The sequence below is a fragment of the Pocillopora damicornis genome, chromosome 12 (genome assembly GCF_964200805.1).
Source record: "Pocillopora damicornis chromosome 12, jaPocDami1.2, whole genome shotgun sequence".
Lineage (NCBI taxonomy): Eukaryota > Metazoa > Cnidaria > Anthozoa > Scleractinia > Pocilloporidae > Pocillopora > Pocillopora damicornis.
Window position 1 is genome coordinate 10,971,141 of NC_142681.1, and position 27,500 is coordinate 10,998,640.

Consider the following 27,500-nt stretch of genomic DNA (forward strand, 5'->3'; position numbering starts at 1 on the left):
CGACCTTCTAATACACGAACTATTTTCCATGTCATACACTTAAAGGCGTGAATACGGGATTCGCGAAAGGAGAAGCCTTACACCTCCTAACACTAAATTCGTAACGCTCAACGTTTATTAAAAAACGTACAGAGTTTCAAATATGCTTAAAGAATATAGAATACCTAGAATAAGGTTTTGACAAACGTATCTTTGGAGTTATATTCTGCGGGAGAGACTGATACTTAAAAAAAAAAAGTAGCGCGCACACATGAAAATATTACTTTTTGTAACACAATCTCATCCGGCTTTGCCAAACCTCAAGAACATACAGATGGGGAAATGACACCTTAAAACTAACCCCTAATATCACATCGTAAACGGAAGTCATTAAAGGATATCCTAATAACAGCTAAGCTTTCAGGTTAGAAGATTTAAAAGCGCAAGCGAATGGCAGAAGTCGCTCAAGCAATCAACACCGTTTAACGATCGACTACCTTTTGCTTTCCGGCTTACCTGGTGTGTCGCCGTGCGCATTGTAGAGTTATTCATTGGTCAAGTGATTCCGTTCATGGCTCAAATTCAACTGTCCTTCATTCAATGATCAAGATAGTAGATTTACCATACAACACTCGCGATAAGTTATTTCCTTTTACTCAGGAAAGTAGATTTACAACACAATTGAGTATATAATAGTAACGGTGTGTAACGCAACAATAAGTCTTTTGTCGGCCATACTCGATCTCAAACACCCGCACTTAAAATGCGAGAAACACATGTAACGTTGGAGAGCGTTTGAGAGCGTTTAGTCAGAGCTGTTAAAGAAGGATCAAAGCAGCCATCCAAATCTTTGAAAGGCTCCAAACTAGGACGTACATCAAATTTGACCTTCTTGAAATCCGGTCTCAAATTACATACAAAAAAACAGTGATCGCGTTTGTCCTTGAGAACCATAGAATACCCGACAAATACGAACAAAAAATACTTTTACACATTCAGAATAAATCTAATTACATTTGCCTATGGTGAAAGGAAAAAGGAACAGCCTAACTTTTACGGAATGTTCAGTCAAAATCTGCCGAATTCTGTCGCTTTCACCGCCATATTGAAAATGAAGCTACCACAATGCAACGCAATCGGAGTGCACACACCGCCTGCAGCGATACCAGACACAAGAATCTAACGAACATCAACCTGGACCGTCCGGCCTAGCAATCTATCCTGGTTATCAGCAATGTCAGCAGTTTCACCCTAATGTATTTACTAGTCACGATGAAAGTCCTTTTCACAGTGAGAGCCCGTCGGGTTCCTCAGGTTCTGGCTCAGCGAATGTAAACAAACGAAGTCAAGATCCTTTCACACCACATTTGCGTGACATTTGTTTTACGTTGGGAAATCGCCATTCGCGTGTAACCGCTGGAACCACGGTATAAGGAAACCCGAATGTGATGTACCGTGGTAAAATTTACCACGGGAAATGCCATTTACCGTGCTGCGTGTAACCGCACCTATTGATTCATCACTTCGCAGGTTTATTAGGAACCAACGTAATGACCAGCTCCCCGTAGGCCTGTTCACAGGCCAAGGGGCCTGCAGTTCGCAGTAAAGGCTAGTGCTCCCTTGAGGGGTGGCTCAGAGAGCTAATTCAAGGAGCAACATAAATAACAAGTTAAGGAGTAAACCGCATAGTTGAAATTATACGTCATCTCATTCGTAATGTAACCTGTAACTATAATAATACTATAACTTGAGTCCATTCCATAAGAGTAACTTTAATATTTTTTAAATAATTTAAATAAATATGTCTTGTTAGACGTTTTGTTGTGTAGTATCGCTGAGTATTTTTATGAGTTGTGCCGTATTTTGACGAGCCCGTAGGACGAGTCAAAATACAAATAACGAGATATCCGTTATTAGCCTACTTGTGTGGTCAAGATGGCTAGATAATTTCCTAGTTCATTTTTTCGTGTTTATCTACCCCGACTTCGTTTAGGTCCTGGTGTTGTAGAAAAGTAGCCTTAACTGCAAAAGGAAAACGTTTGCCAAAACGCTTAGTCAGGCCGCAAAACACATGACATTGTTCGTTATGCTTTGTTGTATAAACGTCTACAACGCTTTCTTATGGGGTTCTTCAAAACGAACACCTATCTACATGATGTATTTGGGCGCCCGGCAGAGCATTCAGGCGAAGGTATTTGTTTTTTAGTTTAACCAAGCTTTTTCTGCAAAACTACCACTGAGGGAATTGCAGTCGTTTCGGTAACGACACAGTTCGCTAACGGTTTAGGCGGGTTCACTAACGTTTCAGTTGACTAACTTATCATCATAGGTTCTTTCGCTAATGTCATAGGTTAATTCATTAACGTCTCCTTCTAGTTTTGTTTTCTTTGAAATAGCGACAATTAAATTGTTGTAATGTAAACATATCTGTAAGATCGACCAAAAATGGACTGGGATCAACCTGCTGAAGTCGTCTCAAATGGAATCTGTCGATGTATCGAATCGATTGTGAAGATGTATCGAGTCGAATTCAATTTGTCTTGAATCGACTTGTATCAAATCGACTTTCAGTTTGTACTGAATCGACTAAGCTTCCCCTAGAACTTTGCGGTCGATTAAAAGTCGATCAAGTTCTGCCAGAAAGGAGTGACGTCACTTTATCACGTGATAATACCTGTTCAGCTACTCATTGGACACTGCTATCACACATAATATTAAACTAGAGTAATTGTAGGATTTGACCCCTGAGTGGTACTGAAAGGCCATCGTTGAGGCCCTGGCCCATGGACTATCTCCTTATGCTGTCACTTTCCAACAAAATCTAATTATCATGTCACTCTCAAATCCACGGTACACCGAACCTAGCAAGGGCATCCTTGTTATTTGTTATTAACTGAGAATGCGAAAGCTGGACCTTTAACTTATAGAAAAAAAAACCCTTTATTCTACACTTTTCTTCCTCCCTCCCCCCTGGTCCTTAAATTGTCTTAAATAAACTCAACATTTGCCTGTGAATAGTTCCAACAAAGCAATATGCAATAACAATTACTGAGCTAACTCGAGCTCCGCTTTGTGACTCGACTGAATCTATACATCATTTGGCGTCTTTCTTTGTGCATCTTTCTTAACAAATTTAAGCAATAGAAGTCTCCATAGTAGAACCAGTGAGATTGACATTCGTCCACACCGAGTATATGAGATATCCGAAACTCGAGGCAACTAAAGTGAATCACTGCCATATCCATGCTTAAATTTTTATTGGACTTTTTTCAAATTGTGGTATCATTGTATCAAGATGCATCCCACAACCTTGATGTATTTGTCTCCGTTATCTGGATACCACTTAGCCACATTGCAACATGTGTTCAGGTCATCGGGGTATCCTCTTGTGCCAAATCCAATCCTTGAGTCACACGCACCGCAGTCATCATATTTGTTGCCAACAATACCAATTCTGACTTTAGAATGTTTGCTCCAACTACAAACGGCATTGAACCCTTCCTTGTTGCAGTAGTACTGTAAAGAGGCTTGTGAGCCAATTAACGCCTTCCACGCGTCACGACTCAATGAGGTGACGCGGTATTGCCCATCAGCGATCAGTGAGTACAAAGAGTCGGTCTGCATGCTGATGACAATGTACCTAAGTTGATGTCAGATCTTCATACCGCGACAGATCTTGGGGAAGGATGTGTTCCAGTAAGTGGGCAGCTTTGTTTCTTGTCCGTCGAACCCAGTCTCCCCTACGGGAAGGTTGTATTCTTTATAATCACTCTAGTATTGTGCACCATAATTAAAAGTGGCCTGGAAAAAAATTTTAAAAATTTCTTCATTACTTCTGTAATATTCATCATACAAACAAATTCAAGTTATCCCACACTTGTCCAACATTTGAAAAGGATTTCTTTTTCCATGGGAAACTATAATTGTTAGTTGATCTATGGTCATGAGAATAAATGTTCTTGGTATTGTTGTTTCTGTCCTTATAATCATTATCTCAACCTGTATTTATCTAAAATTCATAAGAATCGTTATCAGAAATTTTAAAAAAGTAGAAAAGTTACGCATATTAGTCTCTAAATTTGTCTTCTCTAAACTCTTTAACTTTTCGAGCTTTGAGCCATTTGTATTATAAGTTCCGTATAAAGGGGCGTAGCGTGAGGTTTTGAAGGTGTTCACAGCGTGGAAATTGGGAGCGCCAAAGGCGCCCCAAACCAGGGGGGTCTGGGGGCATGCTCCCCCAGAAAATTTTGAAATTTAGGGTCTCGAAAATGCCATTTCCAACTATTTCCGCGTATCTCTAATTGTTTCTTGGGGTTTTCAGGCTTTACACAGTCAATGACTTCAGTTGCATTTGCATATATATATTCCTGATCTGAGTTGAGTGCAATTATTTCTGGAGCCACACAGCATTTAGGGGTAAATTGTCCTTAAAAAATAACCCTGGACAGGGGATTGGGGAAAGGCGAGGACCGCAGAGGGTAGAATTTTTTCTTTCGTTTTCACCACCATTACTTTACGACAACAATAACTTTATTAGCCCTTATATTTAGTAAAGAATACATTTACATCAAATAACAATTAAAGCTAAAAGGGTGTTGGCTTCCTAAAATAACTAGAGAGTTAACAAGTCTAGGAAGCCAAGTAACGTTTCTTGTCGTTTATGGACTAATGAAAAGGTACTGGAAAAACAAACACACACACCATTATAATTCGAAATTTAAAAATCGATCCTATTTTTATGGTAACTGTAACGAATGCTATAAGGGAATAAAGATTTTTTTTCTACGGGCGTACTTGCGCATATGGACGCTACGCCCCTGGTATACAGTATGCTTTGTAACACTGGAAGATTTGTGGCTGGGCCATAAATTTGCTTTAGCTATGATACAAATTAGGAAACCAGTGCAAAATGTACAAAAGAGTACAAAATTCACCTTATTGCCGTCAATTTTCCTGACCGTCGACCCTCCTCCAACTCCACATCCAAAATCTCGCATTTGACAGAGAACAGAGACTGGTTTGGAGTCCAAACAGAGGGTAACCAGTTGATTATCATCGTGTTTATGATTTAGTTTTTTTTTTACAATTTATGGTCGCAAAAATAAAGGTTCTTAATATTGTTGTTTCCGACCTTAGAATCATCATCTCAACCTTTAGTTATCCCAAAGTTAACAGCATCGTTTCATTAAATAAACAGAAATTAAACCCTTTAACTGGGCTATCTGAGTTGGTAGTTAGTTCCGTATACAGTATGCTTTGTAACACTAGTCCAAAAGATTTGCAGCTAGGCCATATATCAGCTCTTTTATGTTTTCAGATCGGTTCCCATGAATTACTATTTTAAGTAATCTTTATGTGCACTCTAGGTGACTAATTATACTTTATGTGCACTCTATGTGACTGATAGAGGTTATTTTCAAGATTCGCTCTTAAGTCTTTTTCAAGCTTTAATCATTAGAAGATGTAGAATGGAATGTTATGTAATTCAAATATCTTTTTGTAGGGAATTTCAAACGAGTTTTTTCCAAGCCCATCATCAATCTCCTCACATTTTTGTTATCAATTTCTTTTTGATGTTCTCTTTGGAAAAACGATCATTAGACATAGATTAGGAATACATGCAGGTATCTTGGAAACAAGACGCTTAGACCAAGTGTACTGTCATAGCAATTTATTTATGCAAGTTCGTTTATTTTCTGTTTTATAGCTTTCACCTTCGAACCTACATTTTTGGCCAGCTTTTTCATATTCATTTATATGGTATTTCTCTTTCTTAGATACATCAAAACTATGCAGACAGAGATGTCATCTATTGGTTCTTTAGTTATTTAAAAATGGTTTTAAGAGTAGACGGTATCAATATAGCTATACAATTTCAAGATGTAGATTTTTTTAATCGTGTAGTTTCACTATATAACATAAGACAATTTTTAGATTGTTTTCATGATATGCAAGAAGGAGAGTTATACCCATATGAATGGTTAGCCATTATGTGGTCAAGCAATGACCATGAAATTAATTTTTATACAATTTATTTTTAAACAGAATTTCCATGGGAGGACATTGTGGATTTTTTGGAAACATTTAAATCATTATTATGGTGGTATGATATCCAAGATGAAATCTGTGTCCTTTTTAATCAGTTTAGGTTTTTTATGATTGTCACCCATATTTATAATATTATACCCTGAATAAGTTTTGGTTTCGTCGAGTATGATGAAGATGTAGCGCCACCTATATATATATATTATATATATTATATATATATATATATAATATATTATATATATTATAATTCATTATGATTATATATGGTTAACCACCAATTACCACAGAGATACTCATAAGGTCATACATATTTTTTCTTGATTGTATTCCTCAATTATCCTTTTTGTAACGCTAGATTTTTTTCAACTTTTTCAGATTGAGTATCCCTTTATGGATTACTACAAATTTTTATCAACGCTATGGGTCTTTTTATATCATCAAGATCCCGAGGATGAAATTCTGGTCCTTTTAAACCATTTTGATTTTTTTATGAATGTCAATTACGTTTATAATGTCATGAACATTATCTGTTTCAATTTTGTCCCCTATCAAGAGGTACCACCACATCTAGAGAATTGTACATGGTTAGATACCATTCCCAACAGAAACAGTCATAACATTTTTCATTTTTATTGTACTCCATTTGTATAAAAATAAACTTTACCATGGTTTTTACATGTTTGTTGTCTTATCTATGATCTAACTCGTGAAATGCAGGAAAAAAAGCCGTCTGCCATTTCTTTATCCCAGTTAGTATAGTAAATACATCGTTCGTTTCCATAGGGGTGGTAAATGTGTCGCAAAGCATCGCGGAATATAATGTCATGATGTCTCTCCCGTAATTTAAACTCCTGAATTTCTTTCTGATACCTTTCCACATCTTGTGCATGTTTCAAGTAATATATCAAACACGAGGAAGAGTGTTTCATCCGATATCCAAACACCGAGAAGTGGTTGAGAAAACGAGGCGCAGCCGAGTTTTTTTTAACCAACTTCAAGGTGTTTGGATATCGGATGAAACACCCTTTCGAATGTTTGATATAGCTTCTCAAACCATTAATAATTCTTGGAGAAAATCAAAGCGAAAGTTCACCAGATTTTATGATAATTAAGATCACATATCCAAACCTCCTTCACGGTTGTAATTTCCTTTGTTTTCTCAGCATGAATTATTAATGAGTTTGAGAATGCTTGCTGACGAATCTTGCGCTTAAGGCGACGCACTTTTTTACCATGCGAAGATCCTCCCATCTTCTATAAACACTTTTAACACACGAAACAGGTTTCTTATGCGACGGCGTCGTGTTTTCTTGCCCCTTTTAGACATGTGCATCCAAGACGGTACTTAGATTTGTGACCATAGAAATTCTCTCTCCTGTTTTTACCTTGAATTGAGATTCAAGGTAAAAACATACCAACGTGATGAATGTTTGACGGTTGTCATGGCTTGAATCTCACCCACCAATTGAGGCACACTTTTCTCACAATTTTTCCAACTGTCGTAGGCTTTCATGGCATCCTCAAACTCATGACCCCATTCTTGGATCCTCTTTCCCAAACGGCCGAAATCAAACCAGCGTGTAAATATACTCATTTACCCATGAGCTTCCACGGGTGACGCAAAATGTTGCATTTTATCCAAAATGGTTTCGTGAATCACTTCTTCACAAAACCACTCGTAATCTTCGCGACCTGTAGGATCCCCATGGTGGCGTTTAGGAATGTCATCTGGTCGTTTAAAGACTTCGCGTGAAACATTTAAAAACATCCAGATATCGTGGTAATCTTGGACACACGAGACCATGCGATGTCTTACCTCTTCAAATGGGCTTTCTTCCCATCCCAAAATCTGATGTAACAAGACACGACCTGTCTTTTTACTCTCATCTATATCTCACGGTGTGGACAGGCTTAACTGCGATAGGTCAATTCTTTAGTAGTATTGGGAGCTCCATCACAACAAATCCATCAATGCATCCATGACACGATTTCTCTTTTCTACATACTCGGGATCGTCTTCGTTAGGAGGTAGTGTGTAATCTTCTTTTAACATACGTCTCAGATCGTCGTCGTCTGCTTCATTCTCTATGGTGTCTAAAGTGTCATCGATATGCCAAAGAAGACCCCGGGTTGGAACATATTGACCTTGTGCTTTACTTTTATACAGATGTGATGTGAGTTAGGAGATACCCATTCGTTCTTCATTAACAAGCTGACGTAATGCACAATTACAATGGGGACATTGTAGGGTAGGATAGGGTGTGAAATACCAACAATGAATACATTGATACCAAAAGACCGTAGGTGTAGAGGTGTACCATCCTTAACTGGTCAAATACGTCTTGTGAATTTAGGCACCTGTGAGAAAATTGTCTATCCCCGACGACACACTCTACGTGAATAATAAAAGTAAAGAGCCTTTATACGATCCCAAGTGGCCCATGGGGCCGGTGCTTGACTCCGGTTTTCTTAGCATGAAGCGGCTAGGAGTATTGCTACTCCCCCCTGGATGAGATGCTATTCCATCGCAATGTTACCCCCAGTACATTTGCTGGTACCCATTTGTACACCTGGGTGAAGAGAAGCACTGTGAGAGTAAAGTGTCTTGCCCAAGAACACAACACAATGACCCCGGGGGCCAGGGCTCGAACCCGGACCACCAGATCCGGAGTCAAGAAAGAATCTTTTCCAAACGTGTAGGTCGTATTCTGTTTTTTTCACCGTGTTTTCTGGACGTTGTGTTAAAATATACTTTTGCACACTAGCTATCGTAAACTGAGCCTTTTGTTGGTTTTCTTTATGTTGCGAACCGATATTTTCTTTGTCACTGAACTTTTCTACCTCATCAGGGTAATAAAACACGCTCTCGCTGTGGTTTGAGTCCACGCCGAAATTAATATTTACCGTAAAAAGTGAAAAGTTTACACGATAAGTAAATGAAAAGTTGCAACGACGCAATTGATGTAATATCATCACGCAAAGGATCGGATACCGCCCGCTGTGAGCGGGCCGAATGGGAAGAATACTGCCCGCTCTCGGAACCAATCAGATGGTAGGATTTGTAGAATACCGCCCGCTCACGAACTGAGAAAAAAATAATTTCTCAATATAAATCCTTAGTATGTTAATTGTCTTTGTTTTGAGCTCATTACCCTCATCAAAATATGAAGGGAGGAATATTTAAACACAGACCAAGCTTCTCCATTTTATCTGCGATATTAAAGCCCTTGTCTGCCATGATAGCATCCTCTTTCAGCAATTCCACAGTGAGTAGTATCGCTTTAAGAGTATCCAGGGAATCCAGACCTTAAAATAATCTGCTTGTCTGAAATAGACCGGCCTCATAGAACTTTGTAATACCTTCGGACGCAGTATCTGTGCGTCTACTTCTAATAACCTTTCTTTCTCCACCTTGCCTCTGGCTAAATTATCTTGTATCTTTTCTCTCTTATTCGTATCTTTTGTCTAAGCAAAGATAGAAGGAACTGCTCCTTTTTTCCGTCGGCGTTTTTTAGTAGCTGGATCGACCAAATCTTCACATCGAAAGTGGGCACTACAAATCTTTGCGTGTACCAAGCTGCATTGAAATAGCCTGGATCTCTTCTCATTTTCATTCCGATGAGACAGTTAAGACTTGTCAACATAAAATCCTATGTTGTCTATCAAAGGTATGCACAGTAACAGTGAGGTATCGAGGCATTGCGTTTGACAATGAACCACGTGCGAGGCGAATTGTTGTTTCGTTGTAGTACACATTTCTAATCACGTGACATCTTTTACATTCAATGAAGGGAGAGTGCATTGTGGAACGAGCTCAATTACACATTGTGATATTGTCAGCGTTTTCTCCTACTATCAAGATTTCTGGAAAGATTTTTGAAATCCCTGTCGGTTTTATTTGCGATCATCAGTTATTGTGAATGGCGTCCAAGAACGCAACAAAGGTAAGATCCTATTTAATCGGCAGATGTTCACTTGAATGCATTCAGCTCATGGACTTCAAAGAAAAGAACTTCAGTTTAGTTTTGCACGAATGTTACTGAATAAGCAATGTACGATCAGTTCATAACAGTTAGTTAAAAGAGAATTATGAAAGCCTGAGGTTGGCCAACCCTCACTATAAACATTCAGAGCGGAAAGCTTGTTTAATACAAATGAGGTCGAAGACAATCTGTATTTAGTGATTCCCATCGCGATTTGCGCGACTTAATGTTAGTACATTTAAACCTGTATTAGTTGGCCACCTAATGCAGGTTGACCGCTTTGCACAGGTTTCACAGAGGAGGAGTAATATATAAAAATGCGATGAAAATGCCATTTTATGCCATAGTTGACCACTTAATGTATAAAAACTCTCTCAAAAATACTTCCAACATTGATTTTGGGAGAGAAACATGGATCAAATTTTAATGGAAAGATTATTTCTAGTTTTATTTGAGTGGTTCTAAAATAAGGTGGCCAATCAATAGAGGTGAAAAGTGATTAAGGGGAAACAAACTCAGGACTTTGACAACTGACCACTTAATACAGGCTGACCACTTTATACAGGTTCAGCTAGTAATAACCAAAGTGAGCGAGGACAATGCTTGGTGTTGTTGGGTAAATAAAAGTTTTATTCTGCAAGGTATGGTCAGTGGGGGATGCCCAGTACTTATTATGATGAGGGCATGTAAAACTTTTTGACATGGTCTATTAATAATTTGGTCATATGAACTGTTTTCAGCACTTGCCTTAGAAGCATTTGTATGCATTTGAGATATATGTCTATTGTCTAGATTCATACCACCAGAAAATGATGTTAAAAGTATAACCCTAGAGGAGTTTTCAATTAAGACTTTGAATTATCACACTATAATTTTGGAAAAAAATTCTTTCTAACTGGAACTTTTTCGCATTTAACTTTGATCCAAAGTGATAGTAGAGAACACAACTTTCATAGCAGTATCTTGGAATTTGGAGACCAGATTTTAAACCTTTTGCAGAAGTAATGAAGTCCTAATGAGCGAGAAAAGTAATTTTGGAAAATAAGTTTAACTTGTTTTCTCTTCTGTCTGTGTTCTATAAAGTGAAACAATTTCAAAACCTGTGAGGGTTCCCTGTCTCTTTTATCACTTCGAACTGAGCTGGCAGAATGACCGAGTATTTTTCAGCTAAATTAAACATTTCTACATCATTGCAAGAAGAGAATTCATGCAGATTTGTTAATAAGTAAACTGGCAGCCAGCAATTCAGCTAAACTTGGACTGGCTTTAACAAAAGACCTGGACTTATATTGCACATCATGATAGCTTTGCTTTCGCTAAGATTTGTACTGAAACACCTTAGCTTCAGCGTGAAAAACTGATACACTGTATTAAGGTCTGTGTTTAATGTGTGGCTTATATCAATATAGTTGACTTGTTTCTTGGTGTACAAGTGGTTGGGTGGTGTAATTGTGGCAAAGCTGTGCTAATATTTCTCAAGCAAACTGGTTTTATGCTTGAGTAAAGTGGGTCTGGTTTAGATTTACTGCACATGGTTGCTGCAATTAATGGAATACAAACTTGAGATATCAAATACTGAAATTGTAACTGTATTGTAGATACATAACATGTGTAGTATCGTCAATGTTCATGATAAACTTGGAAGTGGGCCATTGTATTACGTAAGCAAATATTAGGAGACATCATAACAGGGATGTTGTGTTCCCAGGGAAAGAAACAGAACTAAGAGTTTGCCTAGATTAAGGTCCTTGGGACATGGGAAATGCTTTAGATGAAAGGGAAAGTGTTCTTCCCAAGACTTCCACACTGTGAAGTTCTTCCCAATAAATACCATTGTTCTCATTTTCTAATGTTGTTTTCATTATAAAAAAGTCTCCATGTTGTTTGCAAATACATCAAATTAATTCAATGGTAGATGAGGTTTACTGAAAGTGGACAGCAGTTATTTTTCTGGAGAGAAGAAGGATATATATATCAGTCATTTGAATAAATAAAATGTGACTCTTGCCTTACGGTAGTGGGAGCTGTGTTGTAGTAGTTTCACTTTGTAAAGGTCTGTAGTAGTAGAATCAGATTTGTAATAATTGGTCAGTGTCATAATATTTTTCATTTAAAAGTGCTTACCTTTTCGCCATGTTGCATCTCTGTTGATATCTTGTTCCTTACACTGATTGGTAATTATAGATAATACGAATTCCCTGCATTTCTTCTCCTCATCTTGGCCTTTCATATGTTAGAAGCCAGCAGTCTTGAACAATTCTCTAAAAAGGACATTTTGGTTGGTCACCAGAGGGAAAAAACCTTCACACAGAAGTGTGTTAACATTTCCATTCACTTTTTGGGACTTTTCAGACTTAAAGATCCATTTAAAAATTATTATATAAAGTTTTATTATGCAGTTTTCCAGTTATTTTATTTGTATATTTCTACAGTTTGTCTCATATGTCAGCACACCTAGAGGGTAGTTCACAAGTGATAAAACAGCTGTAATGCATCACCTGCCTATGTTTGTAGTTGATAGTCACATTTGTTTTAAATCAACAGTTACGATCCTTGGTTTTCAAGTGACATCATAAAAACTCCAAAATAACAAGGGCTATTTCAGTTTTAGCTCTGTTAGACAAAACCTCCTAAACATTAACCTTTTGGAAAGGCTTTAGTGTTGTGGTTTCTCCATTTTGAAAACAGGTGTGAGATTGTGACAGATACTTGAAAAAAATGTTTCAAAGTTTGTTTGGAAGCTTTTGAAATGGGCCATGATTTCCCTCTAAAGTCCACAGTCACTTGTAGGACCTGTGAAATATATCATATAATATGATATAATACATCATTAAGAGCTACTGCCCTGGTAATCACAAAAGCACCATTATTTAAACCTAGATTGCCTTCTTTTGTTTCCCCCTGATTATTGAATCAAATAAGCAAGAGATGAATAAGATGGAAAGGAGACTTTGTTTCTTCATAAGAAAGCAACCAGATTCTTGGGAAAGATTCAAAATGCAGACATCTGTTACTAAATCTTTGGAGTGTTTGAAGACAATTAAAAAAAATAGAGTTCTCTTTGAAATCTTGTGCTATTGTTAGTGTCACAACATCATATTTGCTTTTCAATGGTGGATCATATCTCTCCTCCAAATAACTATGGCCAACTCTCTGAGACTCTTGAGGTAGGGGGCTTTTTGGAAATTGCATCTACACAGTCAAAGGGGTGAATGTTGTCTTCCTGTCCCTGCAGCTCCAAATAGCGAACTGTAGTCCAATATACCAATACAGACCATCTTTTTTATGACCAGTTATTATCTTATCCACCTCTAGAAATCTAGTTCTCTCACAAACCCAGGCTTTGCAGCATACTGAAACTCCACACTGTTCTACAATGTGGGCTTTTAAGATAATGCAGTAATGATGTGTAATTATCTGAACATGAGGATGGCAATGGCTTGCAACCACAATTAATGAGGTTGTCAATTGGGTGGCAGAACTCTTTAGACAACTTATTCACAACTAAGTTTCCCCTTTGCTAGTGGGTGGTGTTTTCTTCATGATAAGGCTGCTTGAATTCATTATTGGTGGTTATGGATCCATATGTGCATGGATCAAGATTCTGTTACACTAAAGTATGTATGGTATTGTCATCTCGTATTTGAGCATCTCCATTTTGCCACATCGAAGGCTTGACATTTTGCTTGGTTTACTTGCAGTAGTTTTAAACTTGACCTAACATAACTCTTGACTTTGTAGTAGTAGTGGTAATAGGATTGAGTGGAGTACAATTGAGGTGGTAATTGGGTGAGTGATTTCTAATTTGCTGAGTGCACTGTGTGGGGCTAATTTGAAATCACGAACATGATCACTCCAGAATTGTATGACACAGAGTCAGATTACCAATGAATTGTGTCAATAACAAAATGCCAGAAACTTGGGAGTGAAAAATTTAGCATAAGCATACACTTTCATCACTGAGGCTAAAAAATAGTCCTTGAGCCACTATATTTTGTCCTTGTTTGTTTTCAATGTGAACCTTTCAACCAGCTCACTTAAGAATTCCTCTCCATTTTGTTTGGCTAGCATTGGCTAGGTAGTTGAGTTTTGTCACCTGATTGTTTAAGGTACTGGTACTTAATTTGTATTGGCTGCTTGCTGTCTGATTTGGCCTGTTTAAGTGTCTGTAATTGGACAGATAGAATTAAAAGAATTAAACAGCCAAATATGTCACAAATATGGATTGCTGAGAACCAATCATTTGTGAGCATTTTGTTATTGACACAATAAGGTTAATAATTACTCAAGAGATTATCAAATTCTGTTTTATTTATTTTAGCTTAGGAAACAATAAAAAATCAATTGGAAGATAATTTTTTTTATTATAGTGGTATGTGGTATAATTGTTGCCCATTGGAAATGCATGCATCTCTTTTTTTTAGCTAAGAGAATTATATTTATATGTTAATTTTTGTTTTTTATCTGCATAGACACCAAGCACTGCGACCAGAAGAATGCAGTCTTCTACAGGAAATGTTTGGCCACCCAACAATTGTACGCCACTGTGCCCCAGGTCAGCAGGATGCTCATACTCTGGCAAGCATCATGAGTTGATCTTATCACTTTTCAAATGTTCAAATCAGGGCAATGACATTGAAAAATCTGACTTCAAAAACATTCTAGATAAGTTTATTAAAACAAGGTGGATTCGTGATGGTTGCATCCCCGATAAAAATGATCAACTCCAATTTCCATTAATACACTGGGCGTGCATTTTTGGACAATACAAACACCTGGAGTATCTGGTTCGTGAAAAAGGCTTTGAGCTCAAGGTAAACGTCGGAAGGAACAAGGAGGGGCCACTGTTTTCTATGGTTCAGCATCTAAGTAGTAGTATGCATCCCAAGAGCTCCAGAGAAAAGCTCGGAAATATGTTTGGAAATGTTATAGATATCTTCATGAAGTACAGCCCAGAAAGCTTGTTTGAGAGAGAATCAAGTAACGACAATACCATATTGCATTTCTGTGCCAAACGGTGTTGTGAAGATTCGCTTTCTAGAAAATATTTGGAAGTTCTCTTGGTAAAGATCAAGGAGAGTGAGAAGTTTCCACCTGAGAAAGAAGAAGAAATATTATTAGCGGTAAACAAGGAAGGCGATACTTTCCTTCATCTTATGGTATCGGATGAAATGTCCACTGACACACTGACATACTTTTTTGCAAATTTCAGCGAATTTGGTGAGAAGATTTCTAAAGTCAGAAACAGTCTTGGTGAGACACCTCGGCAGATTGCTGTACAGAAAAGGTCTATAAAAATGCTCAAGGCTCTTGGAGCACCGGATGTGGTCATAAACACTTTAAAAAAGGTTGTCTCCAGTAAACCAAAGAACTCTCTTGCCGCAGCTAAGGCTTCCCAACAAAACAATAAGGAAACTCTAATAACGGTGCCTAAACCCTCCTCGAGTTTAAATGCCACATCTAGCGACAAGGAGAATCGAAACTCTAAAGCAGCTCCCAATCATTTGGGTTCAGTTGTTAAAGGTGCATTAGGTGTGTCATGTGCAGAACAACCTGAAGTGCCAATCATCAGTGATAGAGAGTTACACGCAGCAGATTTCAAAATGAGTTCATGTGAACCTCTGCCATCTTCTGTGGAGAACGATTGTAGTGCGCCAACCAAAAGACCACTCGAGCCATTTCCTCAGCTTTATCATGTTTCAAATGAAAAGAATATAACACCAGAAAAGCCTTCTGTTGTTCCTAAGTACATCGTGTCACCCCCTGCCGATTCGATGGATCTGGTTAATGCTGTCACTGTTGATGATTTGTCTCGTGCATCTGGTGCACTGGAAGCTGATCCCACTCGTGGCGAGCGCAACTCTTTTGTCAGTCTTTCAAATAGCATTAATAATGTCACTCAAAAGAGGAAAGCTCCAGGATCCAGCAGGGCTAAGGGTCCTAGAAAGAAGAGAGTGTGTGCTGATTTGTCGTCAGATTCAGACAGCGATTACAAAGAGGATGCAGACTGGGTAGCCCCTGACGATGACTCAGATGATAACCTTGAATCTGCTGGGCAAGAAGACGAAGAAGAGGATGAAGAAGATATGGTGGTTGAAATCAATAAAGATGATGACCTTAAACAAGGAGAAAAGGAAGGAAAAAACCTAGTGGAAACTGATGTAGATTTGGAGGAAGCAGGTAAGTGATATCGATATGTTCGTTCCTCTTTCTTCGTCTTTGTTCTTTGTTTCTTTGTTCTTTTTTTTTTTACTTTCGCCGTGTTTTTTCACGTTGTGTACGTGAAGCACAAGAAAGGAGTAGTACGGCGACGCGAGGTAAACATTGATATTCCTATTAAGAGTCGCGTCGATACCTGAGGTTTTTTGTTGTTGTTGTTTACTTCAAAATTGTATTCTCCTTTCGTTTTCCTTCCGCCCTGGATTCTACTGTTGCTCCCCAAATGTTATGATATACAGGGCTTCTGATACTTTGTTTAGGGAAAGATATCAATTCCTTCGTGTAAAGCTACCGAATACAGGGCGAGGCCACTCGTTTTATCCCCTCAACCATCGCTTAAATGAAAACGAGCGTGAATTTGTGCGGTATTACTCAATACATTTTTGACTGTAATTATGCTTACAATGAAAACAGGACCTACCAGAGAAACAATGGGGAAAATTGCACTTCGAGTGATTTGTAAATTTACTGGAAAAGCAAAGAAGCAACGTTCTAACCACAAAGTCTTATTGTAAGCAAGTTTCTCGAAGCTGATTTGCGTAAAAAATCATTTGGGTTTTTTTATTGTTCTGTTATTGACTTAGCAGTAGATAAGATGCCAGTTTCTTGGAAGATAATGAAGTTCTTATTAGTCCGTCGAAGCGTGTTCCACCCATTCAGTTAATAAAACGGAGCACGTTTGGGTCAAGTCTTGAATATTGCTCCATATTTACATTTATTTTTGTTGATACAGGACTAAAGCATACGCCGTTTTGCGGGAAGAACTGTAATGTACAACACGATAGGCTCCTTTTGGGTCTCTTGAAATCCTCCAATTACCGTTCCGTCGACTCCTTCATAAAACAAGTCAAAGAGTACGTTAATCAACTGGGAAAGTTTTCAGACGTTCGCGCCAATGCTGACCTACCCGACCCGGTTGATTCCTTCAAGTACCCCTTGGTGCACTGGGTCTGTGTATTGGGCAAATTCAAAGTGTTAGAGAAACTAGCCGCCATGAAAGAATTTGATTTGGGTGTTAAATCTGCACGCACCGGAGAAACAGGATTGCATCGAATGCTTTTCTCTCTTCATCAAGCCTTAATTCGAAAGAAAAGCCCTAGCAAGGCAATACTAAAAGTGTTTTCCAAGACGTTGAGAATATTAACCGACAGTCTGCCCAGTATAATAACTGTTTGTAACAAAGAGGGAGACTCGCCGTTTCATTGCTTGGCAAAGGTGATACTCGATAGTACGGGAGACCTGGAGAGAATGAACACCTTCGAAGGTTATTTTGAACATTTAGTGAAAGAGTTAAACCGTTTGAGGAGATCTGACAAGCTGACGTCAGAGGATGTGCGAGACCTTCTTTTGAAAACTAACGGTAGTCGAGAAAACTTCTTGCATATTTTAGCTTGTCGACACGGAGTTGGTCATCGTGTTATAAAGAACCTACTGCGGAACATCGAACCAGACATTATGGCCACCCTCCAGGCGACAGTAAATGCAGATGGAAAAACTCCTTCGGATCTCGCCGAGGATCTTTGCTCCTACGAAATGGCGGAAATTCTTCGCCCACGCAACCAGGAGACTTCCGCCAAAGAGGCTTGCGATAACCCTGTAGAGGAGTCACCACCGACTCCTGAGAGAAAAGCCCCACCAGAATTATCAGCCATGAACTCGCCACCAGCCACCCTTTTCCACCCTATGGAGAGCTCTTTGAGCACTGGTGTTCAAGTTCTAGTCAAGGAGGAGCCCCCAGAAGACGGTTTTTCGGCGGAACCTTCAAGAGAAAGCCCCGATGAAGTTAACGACTCTTCTGGTTTTTCTGAAGTGCTGGCTGATGTCCCATCTCTCACTGCTACCAAATTTGTACCTGGAAAAGTAAAGAGTATGATCCCTACTTTGTCTCCGCCTGCGATACAAGATGTGGATACTAGGGCTTCCTCGTCAGTCAATGGTAGAACGGAAAACAATATAACATTGGCTTCCGACCCCGACGCAAACAATGTGTCCAAGAACAGGAATATGGATTCTTCTATTTTGTCTGTAATCATGAGGATGCCGGGCCTCGTGAAGTCTTTGCGCGACTCTGTGCAAACGAAGTTGACCCAGTCACAAAGAGAATTAGCTGATAATAAAAACGCGTTGGCTCAAGTGCAGCGGCGAAAAAGCGATTTAGAGGAACGTAAACGAAAGTTGTTGGAAGAACTCCAGGAGAACTGGAGAGAAGTCACTGCTGCTGCTCAAGAGGAAGGCGCGTTGCATGCCGGAATTGCTGCGAGGAAAAAAGAAATCGAGGCATTCAAAGTCGAATTGAAGAAGTACGACTCTAATAGACAGTGATGTAAATAAGTGTAATGATAATCTGTTTCTTTTTTACACGAGGAAGCTTTTATCTCGGGTAGGGAAGAAAAGTTTCTGAGGTCTCTAAGATGTATGAGCGGGGAAATTGGGATTGGGATTAACTGGAGTTTTAAGATTTTAACCTCGGTATTTGTCCGCTCGACGAGTAGCAATTTTCCTCCGTTGTGGCTGTGCACCAATTGCTAGTCAATTGATGTAGGAAAGACTCATACCATAGAACATCAAAAGAGTCACTTGAAATGTAAAATCAAACAGATCAGGTTCGGATGATTTTGCTAATTTTTGGCAACTTTTAAGATTGTGATATTTGGACTTAAGATTGAAAAAACAACGTTTTTATGGGCACGTAACAAAAAAGAAAATTTTTAAGAATTGTAAAGGACACTTTAAAGAAGATAAACTTAACATGGAGATAATTGGGTCTTGAGTCTTCGTGCATTCCCATTGAAGAAAGTCACTATAAACTATAAAGTTTCACTGTCCCTTCATGACGGAGCGTCCCCATCTAGTCGTTATACAGAAGTCCGTCTTCCAAGGGAAGGGGGGTTTGACCTCGACATCTCGAACCACAGACCAGTCCGCCTTAAATTATACAGATTGCTCAAAGAAGTGACCCTGAGAGGAAAGCAACTAGATAGCCTCAAAATACTCCAGAGCTAAGCTGAGAATGGAGCAACGGCTCCTTCCAAAAAATCCTTCAATATAGTGAAAAAGTCATGTTTACCTATTCTTAATTCGGCTCTGTTTTTTGAAGGGTTAAACTCAATTCCTCTTCTTTGTCCCAGCCTTTGAGATTACTAGTGAAATCCGCGGACCCATCTATGGGGCCGTTTATGCTGGTAGGATCTAACAATTACGCCGCCAGTATCGATTTTAAAGGCGGTAAGGATACCTCAAAAGAAACGCCTCATTATCTTTTGAATTCAAAACAGACTTTATGAGGATGCTTTTTGCTGCGGGGTCCTTTCTCTTTCTTCTGTTGTCAAGCAAATTGACTATCTGTTTTATTCCCGTGGGAAGTGTTATCAAAAGGCACTAAGAACCTTGCTTCGTTTATTTAAACAACGGCGAAGGAAAGGATTGAGTGACTAATGAACTAGCAGAGCTATCGTATCCCATGTCATTTATAACCGTTAAATTTGGTGGTAAGCTATCAATCTAAATGAGTGTTTGATCTAGAAGGTTTTTTTTCCAAGCTGAGTTGCTGGTGAAGGCGCTTGCTATGTCGTACTTAACTACTTGTTTCTGATCGATTCTGGCAGATAATGAAGAAGAGTTGTTTAATCCGAATTGTGTTACCGTCAATTTACTGGATAACCTGAGAAGAAGATGCGGTTGTCAAAAAGGAAGTAGGAGAACCAATTACATTTTTCTTTGAGTTAGGTTTCCTTGTTTTCAAGAAATGTAAAGCTAGTTAATCGTGTCGCATACAAACACAATGACTACCGCTTCACCTTGCAACTTACCAACAGAAATCTAAACATACGTTATCAGAGGAGCAATTGGAGAATAATAATTTATTATCTGGAGACTCTTGATTAACAGAGATTTGCGTAAGCGGCAAAGACATGCAAATACTTATTCTTCGATAACGGAAAAACTAAGCAGATTTGCAGGAATTAACATTAACCATCAAAAAAGAAAAACAGCACAAACGGAGTCAGACTACACGTTACATCGTAAATCCGGAACTCAGAAGTAGCTTTCGTATAAAGAATTTCTCGTCAACTTGTTTTTACTCTCAGCAAGAACGTAAAATTGACTAATTTTCAACGTTCGCAGGAATTTGGCTATTGTGTTCATTCTTGAAGTCTTTGCCGACTGCGGAAGCCTTTCCTTTGGTGTTTGTAACCAGTTGTGTAATTTTTTTACGCAGGCTAATCCCAAACTTGAAAGTTCAAACTGACTCTATGTTCTGATATTTTTGTTTGATGTCTTATGTTCATTCACTCAACTCTGTGAAGTCTTCTCCCTATCTTCATTATGATTTTCTTGAAAATGGTGTCACTGAGACGTCTAGTTTTTAATTAAACATTTGTCACCATCTGGAAAAAAATTTTATCGCATCGCTCAGACAGCTGTGACCTAAAATTGTCGATGAGACATGAGCGACGTTTTTGCACATAACCATGAGTTGAGTGAAATGTGATGGTCTTCACTCAAAAATTCCTCGTAGAAATTGTACAGATTTATCTTAAACTTTTCATTACTGCGATCAAAGCGAGAATCGGTTTTACTCGATGTCGGTCAAAATCCCAAAAGATTGTTCGTAAGACGTTACCGCCTTTACTTTCCTTACACACTTTACGAAGATAATTGGTCAACTCAGTTTATACGATCTAAACTAAATGTAAGCTCGTTGACATAATTGTTTTATCAAGCAAGAATTCCAAAGAATGATTTTCGTGTTTTGAAACAAATAGACCAAGTTGCTAGGCGACCGAGTGGCTTACACATATCTGATTGTTCTTTTCACAAGACCGCCCGTTTTGTGAATCATTGGCTTGAAATTGTGGGATAAGACAAAGAGGATTCATAAAGGAGCAATCTGTAGGGTTGTGAAGAAAGATGCTTTCATTTAAAATTTATAAGTAACCATACAATAGTTCGTTCATAACAAATCCTCCCTTAAGAGAGGGTGGTATTCTTTATAAACTTCACAAACAGTTCATTCTTTCATCTTGACCCTTTGGCAGTAACGGTGGACTTATCCGATGAAGATGGTGAAATAAAAAATCTAAACGAATTCCCAACTCAGTACGCTCACAGATTCCTGAAAGGAAGGGAAGTGTTTGTTCTCATCAAAGTTGAAAGTAAGTTGTGAGACTGACCCGTATAACCAAAAACCTAAAAAGAGATCGAAGTGACGTATTGGAGTGCAGGAAAATGGTATGAGCTTCCGCGGGATGTGGTGTGCTTGAGATCCTGGATGTTTGAGATACTAGGGGCTTTCAAATACCGGTTGATTGAAATACCGGGTTATAATTAAGGATAGGGTGGGGGTGAGGAGGGGGGGCACAATGACACAAGTCCACTGAAAAGGGAATGAACCATAGTCGAGATAACGTGGAGTTCATAAGTTTGGATATTGACGTAAAGGGAATTCCATTTATAATAAGATAAGCTGCTTATTTCAGGTAAAATTTATTCATGCAAATAATAATCCTGTTTTGCTTACTTTTTGGTTGTTTTCTTTTATCTTTTGTTTTGTTTTGTTTTGTTTCGTGTATATACTTTCTACAGAAGGCCAAGGTGATCAGCCTACGACGTACACAGCACTGTTGAATGATCTGGAAAGATCAAACCCTAAACTTCTTGGTGGGTAAACTGAGTTAACTGAACAAGTGCCCTGGTCGAAACTAAGGTCCCCACTTGTTTTGTTCTTGGGATCCTTCTCCCTTGGAGTATAATAGAACTGTGGGTTAAAGTCGTCAAAGGGAGGTGTTGGTGAGTCTTCAGAAAATCAGTACTGAGGAAGCCTGATCAGCGAAAAGATCATTAGATAGTTTTTCAGGTTTCCTTTATGATAGAATGAAAGAACGCAAACCAATCTCTGGTCTTGAGCTGGCTTTTTTCCGATGGCTTTGCTTCCTTTCGACGGAAGTAACCGGAGGACAGATATCCATGCAGACGGGTGTTATTGCTTGCAACCACTCGACATAAAGTAGCCCATTTAATCGCACGAAGATTAATGGTTGAGTTATAATGTTAAATGGCTGCCCTCTCCACAGCTCGCTTAGAGACGTTATCGAAGTCCTGTACTGATTCCAAACCTAAATCTGGACAAAGGAAGGAGTCGCTCTGGAACAATGTTGCAAAAATACGAAAGCTTCGCGGTGGTATGCCAAGTGCAGGACGCAACCGATCAGAATCCAATACTAACTCTAGAGGGGAAAATAAAACTCTTGGCCCCACTCCTTCCCCACCTGGGAAATTGCGCCAAAGGAAAGTTTCCAAAACTTGAAGCATCACCAGTGCTTCGTTTTGAAAGTACAAGTTTATGAAACAATAACTTGTTGTTAATCACGAAACATCTTTAAAAAATATTTGGTTCTATGAGGGTTATTTAAACTCACTGGAGTGTTAACCGAGTTATTTCATCAGATATTTGAAAGGATTGACCCGGGTCAACTTGGTTGGATCAAGGGAATTTTGATGGTTTCTGAAAGCAGTTTAAAACGTTTTTTCATGCTCATTACTAACATCTGTCAGTAGTCGTACGGCATCAGTTCAAACACGTTGCTCTAGCTTTTCAGAAGCTTTTAAGGTCTTATGAAAAAAAACGAAGAGCCAAATATCCTCGCACAGCTTTACGTTCAGAAACAGATAAAAAAACAGCCCAACAGTTCGCAATTAAAGAAATTTCAACATAGTTCTCTCATTACTAACATCTGTCAGTAGTCGTACGGCATCAGTTCAAACACGTTGCTCTAGCTTTTCAGAAGCTTTTAAGGTCTTATGAAAAAAAACGAAGAGCCAAATATCCTCGTACAGCTTTACGTTCAGAAACAGTTAAAAAAACAGCCCAACAGTTCGCAATTAAAGAAATTTCAACATAGTTTTTTGCGAGGTTAAAACAGCTCTGCCCTGCAAAAGGTCCTTTATCTAATCTTTATATGGAGGACCCTTTCTAGGTCAAGCACAAGATTGGAATCGTTTCCTATAACAATATTCTCGCTTTTGAAATCAGCGAGGTGGTGAAAAAAATTTGACAGAAAGGTTGGGTTATCTTTTCCAGGAGCATAAATGTTAGCCAAAGTTAACAATTGCTTATTTTCTTTCATATCACAGACACTAAATAGTTATGAAGGGTCAATGTAGAGTTTGAATTCGTTAATTACAGTTATTAAAGAAAAGAGTACATACCCTTGCTTTCTTGTAGCCAATCAAACATAATAGAGCAAAAGATGCAATATTACATTCCTGATGAGTTGGAGGTCTGGACGGAGAGTTGGAATATTAGGCACAGTACCCAACTTTGACCTTACGCTTTTATTTCAATCTTTTTCTTTTTTTTTTTAGCAAGATCTAGCCTCCTCCGAAAGGTAAAGGTTTTATCCTAGCGAGGCAAAAAATGCCCAGAATTCGAGTCGATGTTGACCAAGACAAGTGAAAAAGGCGGAAACAAAAGCGATCTTGTGAGTAGAAATGCAGGCAGACGGCTATAATCAAAATCAGCATCAATAGCTGATTAGATAAGATCTTTTTAGTTGAGACCACACAAGTGAATAGTGCTCTTCGCACGCGCTGATTGGCTGGTTCGGAAGTGAATAGCAAGCATTATTCACCTCCGAGCAGCCGACGAGACAAAATCTTGCGTCAAGAGTTCAATTTCCGTCCATTTTGCAAACTTTTTTGTCTCTGTGGTATGTACTAAGACATTTATTCACCGCAGTGTCGATGAAAGTTGTAGATATTTAAATATCCACCACCACTCACTTCCACTTCGGTGAATAATTAATTCATTTGACGAGTTTTGAATAACGACAATTTCCCCGGCCAAAACAAGTTTATAAAGAAGCGCGTACAATGCACGTTACGTAAACATCAAGTGGAACTTGGCTCAAAAATGGCTAATCCATTGAAAATCATGCAAGAGACATGACAGACTGTCAGCTGTTCAACACCTGGAATACTTTCTTGGAGCCTGAAAGCGCACATTATAATAAATGCACGAAACCAAAGTCTTACAAGCACGTTGTAAGTCCAGTCCTCACAGACAAAATTCAAAATCAGGTTTAAAATTTCTTTACATTGATCGCTTTTGCAAAATTACGTGAAAGTTCCTCTATTTATTCAATTTTTTTAAATCTGGGTCCCACACTTGTACACATTGCGGATCTACTTGTTTGTCACAGGTTGTCGCTGGATAAAAACTCAAAAGCTTAGAGTTATACGGCCCCAAACTGAATTGGTACATGCCACATTCCTCATCCGCGGATTGCATCTAAATACACAAAGTATCAAGCAAGCGGTTTTGTGCTTTCTCAAATTTAATCAAAGAGAAACACTTGATGGTACAGTTATTCAACTAAAGGATATTTACTTAACATTTTTATCTTTTTAAGTTATACAAATAGACCACTACGGCTGCAAGAAACTACAAAAACAAGATAAAAAGAATCCTCACGAAAATTACAAAATGTGGAAATAACTGCTTACATTTTTGCCCATCATAGGGATTCAACTTCTTTGTAAGTGAGCATGGAATTTTCCTTTGAGTATTGGAAAATGGCTGAACTGTACTCCGCAGAAATGGAGCCTACGTCACGTGCCTGAATAACCAAGCCCGATTCCACTCTTCCCACCAGCCCCCCTTGATAACTGAAATGCGCGCGATCGTTCGAACTCTTTCTCCAGGTCATCCATTAGTTTCTGGTTCTGAGGTTGTGTGACCTCTCCCGTCGTGGTGGCATTACCTTCTCCTTTTATACCCATCAAGCGCCGGAATTTCGCCTGCATCTCCCCTCCCTGGTCATTACTGAACGTCGTGCTGTTCCACATTGTGGATTTTGGCACGCTGCTGCTGGTACTCGCAGTAGCCTATTATAGAAAAAAATTAAAAAAAAAAGTGGAAACAAGTAAACTTCATTACATCTGTATTTAGCTTAATAACACAAAGATGCTACACAAGACTTAGAAATTGCGACTTAGAGAAGTATAAATGTTGAAGATCCTGGCCAAATTCTACCTCAAACTCAACTCCCCCCCCCCCCACCAGAAAAGAGGTCCTTGTTTTTTCCAAAGAGCACGATGCTTTCGGTAATGTAAAAGGAAATAGCTTTTACAGCTAAGGATTACAGCATACTTTATACCTATTTTTCTTAGCATGATATGACTACACAATCCTTTGAAAAAAGTAGCTTGACTGCCAGCTATGCTGAGTGAAATAATCGTGTAAGATTAGCAGTTTTACAATGTTACACCTCAAAAGCAGTCTTCTTATCCAATACATCAGCACTCATTCACAGATTATTATTTTTTTTGTAAAATAATGCCTGGTAAGAGAGAAAGATAGGTCGGGCTGACCAGCTCTTTTAGCCTTGAGGTTCAAATCTCTATTACAACATGTTCCATAGCTTTAAATTTGCAAACGCGTAAGTTTACGTTGGAAACCAAACAGTAAAAGATGATGTCATGACGAACCTTTCCACTGCCCAATAAAACAAATGATAAACATTACTATTCATGCATCTTGAAATCTTTTCAAATTCAAATTCCAATTTTCAAATGGTTTCAAATTCTCGCTTTTCTAGTTCCGGTTCGTTAATGTCTACTTTCATTTCTACCGAATTTTCTATCTTCTAATGTGACTAATGTGAGGGTTTCCTTCGATTTAATGAAAGTTGTCCAGGGCACAAAAAAAAAACCAAACAAACAAAAAAAGCAAAAACAAAAAAAAAACAAAGCGATATATCGTAACCTTAAACCTTCAGTTAGTTGAAGTCGACATAGACAGAAATACCTCTGTAGTTTTTTTGCCACTCCACAATAGCTTTCTTTTCTGTGCCTGTACGGCGTATTGGTGCGGATTCACGACAGAAGGGTTCAGATAGCTGGGCAGGTTTAGCATAGAGGCTGCATCTTGCGCTTGCTTCCTGAGTGACTCTGCATGGGCCGCCAGCTTGGCCTGTACCTCTTCTGAGGTAAGCGGACGCGCGGGGCGTGGTAACGTCTCCAGTTGGCCAGTCGAAGTTGCTGTAAATGAACAGTTAACAGACGCTGAAGAATAAAATGTTGATATGTTATGTAAGGGTCGTCTAATGAAACAAAAACAACGTTTTAGTTCAATTTACTAAGTTTAAGATTTAACAACTACAAATATTTCTGTTATGATTACTTCGCTGTTACCCCATTTTTTCATCTTGAGGCAACAATACCCGCAAAGTCTGCGAAGGTCATGCGACAGTAATACTCTGTGGAAAAGGGCGAAATTACGGAGGAAAAGCACAGCAACACGATTACGGTAGTAAAGAAATCCAAAGTTGATTTTTTACGTCACTTAGGCCCGACTTTATAAGCGACGAACTATCAATTGAAATAAACTGTTTTGGACGGACATAAAGGTCATTTAAATGGTTTCGTTGGCGTTGTTTTGGTTTTTTTTAGTGCAATTTATGCAACAGATACGACTGACAGGAAATGTCGTTGGTTATATTCCGAAAAATAGAAGCTTAAATACTAAAAAATAAATAAAAGTAGAATAACAGATCCCTTATTCGATGTTTCAAAATTAAATATCATTAGATATTTTGCTCAACTCACAAAATCTCCTTGCGTATCCTATCTTATATTATCAAATAAGGTTTATTTATCCCAGGAAAGAAACGCTCCACCTTGAAAGCCCTATGTGTAAGGAATCGATCTCCAACTTTATCGCTGACCTGGAATCAGAGGAGTCTGAGCTCAGGATAAACTAAAACGATGGACTGAGTCAGCTTAAATTATCCAGGATGAAAAAACGTTGCTCAGTTCTTTGCCAGGCTCGGTTTTCGCAGCCACATTAGGGGACATAGGTTTAAATACACTTAAATTCTTATTCCTAACAGTTTTAATTCACGAAAAAAAAAAGAAACCGATAAAATACAACAGATTATGTTCAAGTACACCAGCACTACGGAAAACGGCTTGGAGGTGTTACCTTTAACAAATGTTTTCTTATCCTGTCCAGGAGAAGCAACTTTTTCGTCCTCTCGACTCCGGTCACGATCTCGTTCTCTGTTTCTATCGCGGTCTCCATCACGGTCTCTATCATACCGCCTGTCTCTTCCCCAGTCTCTACCGCCTCTGCCTTCCCTTTCCCGGTTTCTGGCTCGGTCCCGGTCTCTCTCGTGCCGCCTGCTGTAATCACCGCTACTTCGCCGATCTTAGAAACCAAAGATAAGATTTAAAAGTGCTTCAGTTCAATGAGTCTATACTTGCAACAGA

General features: G+C 38.7%; 4 protein-coding genes and 1 long non-coding RNA gene across 8 annotated transcripts in view; 3 read left to right on the top strand and 2 right to left on the bottom strand.

Annotated features, from left to right (window-relative positions):
- Positions 1-3,261: 3,261 nt before the first annotated feature.
- LOC113681259 (uncharacterized) lies at positions 3,262-3,603 on the bottom strand. Its single transcript, XM_027198341.2, has one exon. It carries the CDS (start codon positions 3,601-3,603, stop codon positions 3,262-3,264), a length of 342 nt encoding a protein of 113 aa, XP_027054142.2.
- A 2,351-nt stretch (positions 3,604-5,954) lies between these two features.
- On the top strand, positions 5,955-6,702 carry LOC149036447 (uncharacterized). The gene is made up of 2 exons (XR_016181773.1): positions 5,955-6,082; positions 6,403-6,702. It is a non-coding gene; the product is annotated as an uncharacterized LOC149036447 (long non-coding RNA).
- Positions 6,703-9,235: 2,533 nt separating this feature from the next.
- On the top strand, positions 9,236-18,988 carry LOC113681258 (uncharacterized). Its single transcript, XM_027198340.2, has 3 exons — positions 9,236-9,971; positions 14,483-16,190; positions 16,963-18,988. The coding sequence occupies exons 1-3, from the start codon at positions 9,948-9,950 to the stop codon at positions 18,549-18,551; spliced, it is 3,321 nt and encodes a 1,106-aa protein (XP_027054141.2). The 5' UTR covers positions 9,236-9,947; the 3' UTR covers positions 18,552-18,988.
- Positions 18,989-19,589: 601 nt separating this feature from the next.
- LOC113681260 (uncharacterized protein C22orf15) lies at positions 19,590-22,855 on the top strand. The gene is made up of 5 exons (XM_027198342.2): positions 19,590-19,717; positions 19,835-19,921; positions 21,269-21,385; positions 21,816-21,890; positions 22,304-22,855. The coding sequence occupies exons 1-5, from the start codon at positions 19,690-19,692 to the stop codon at positions 22,534-22,536; spliced, it is 540 nt and encodes a 179-aa protein (XP_027054143.1). The 5' UTR covers positions 19,590-19,689; the 3' UTR covers positions 22,537-22,855.
- Positions 22,856-24,547: 1,692 nt separating this feature from the next.
- LOC113681252 (uncharacterized) overlaps positions 24,548-27,500 on the bottom strand; it is a 13,374-nt gene continuing 10,421 nt past the window's right edge. For 2 of the 4 annotated variants that reach the window (XM_027198330.2, XM_089189690.1), the window contains exons 6-8: positions 27,214-27,438; positions 26,038-26,270; positions 24,548-25,115 (exon numbers count right to left, since the gene is read on the bottom strand). In XM_027198330.2, the coding sequence (XP_027054131.2) occupies positions 24,840-25,115; positions 26,038-26,270; positions 27,214-27,438 (734 nt within the window). In that variant the 3' untranslated portion in view covers positions 24,548-24,839. Of the gene's footprint in view, positions 25,116-26,037; positions 26,295-27,213; positions 27,439-27,500 lie in introns of all 4 variants that reach the window. The other 2 variants (XM_027198328.2, XM_089189689.1) reach the window with 1 other exon arrangement.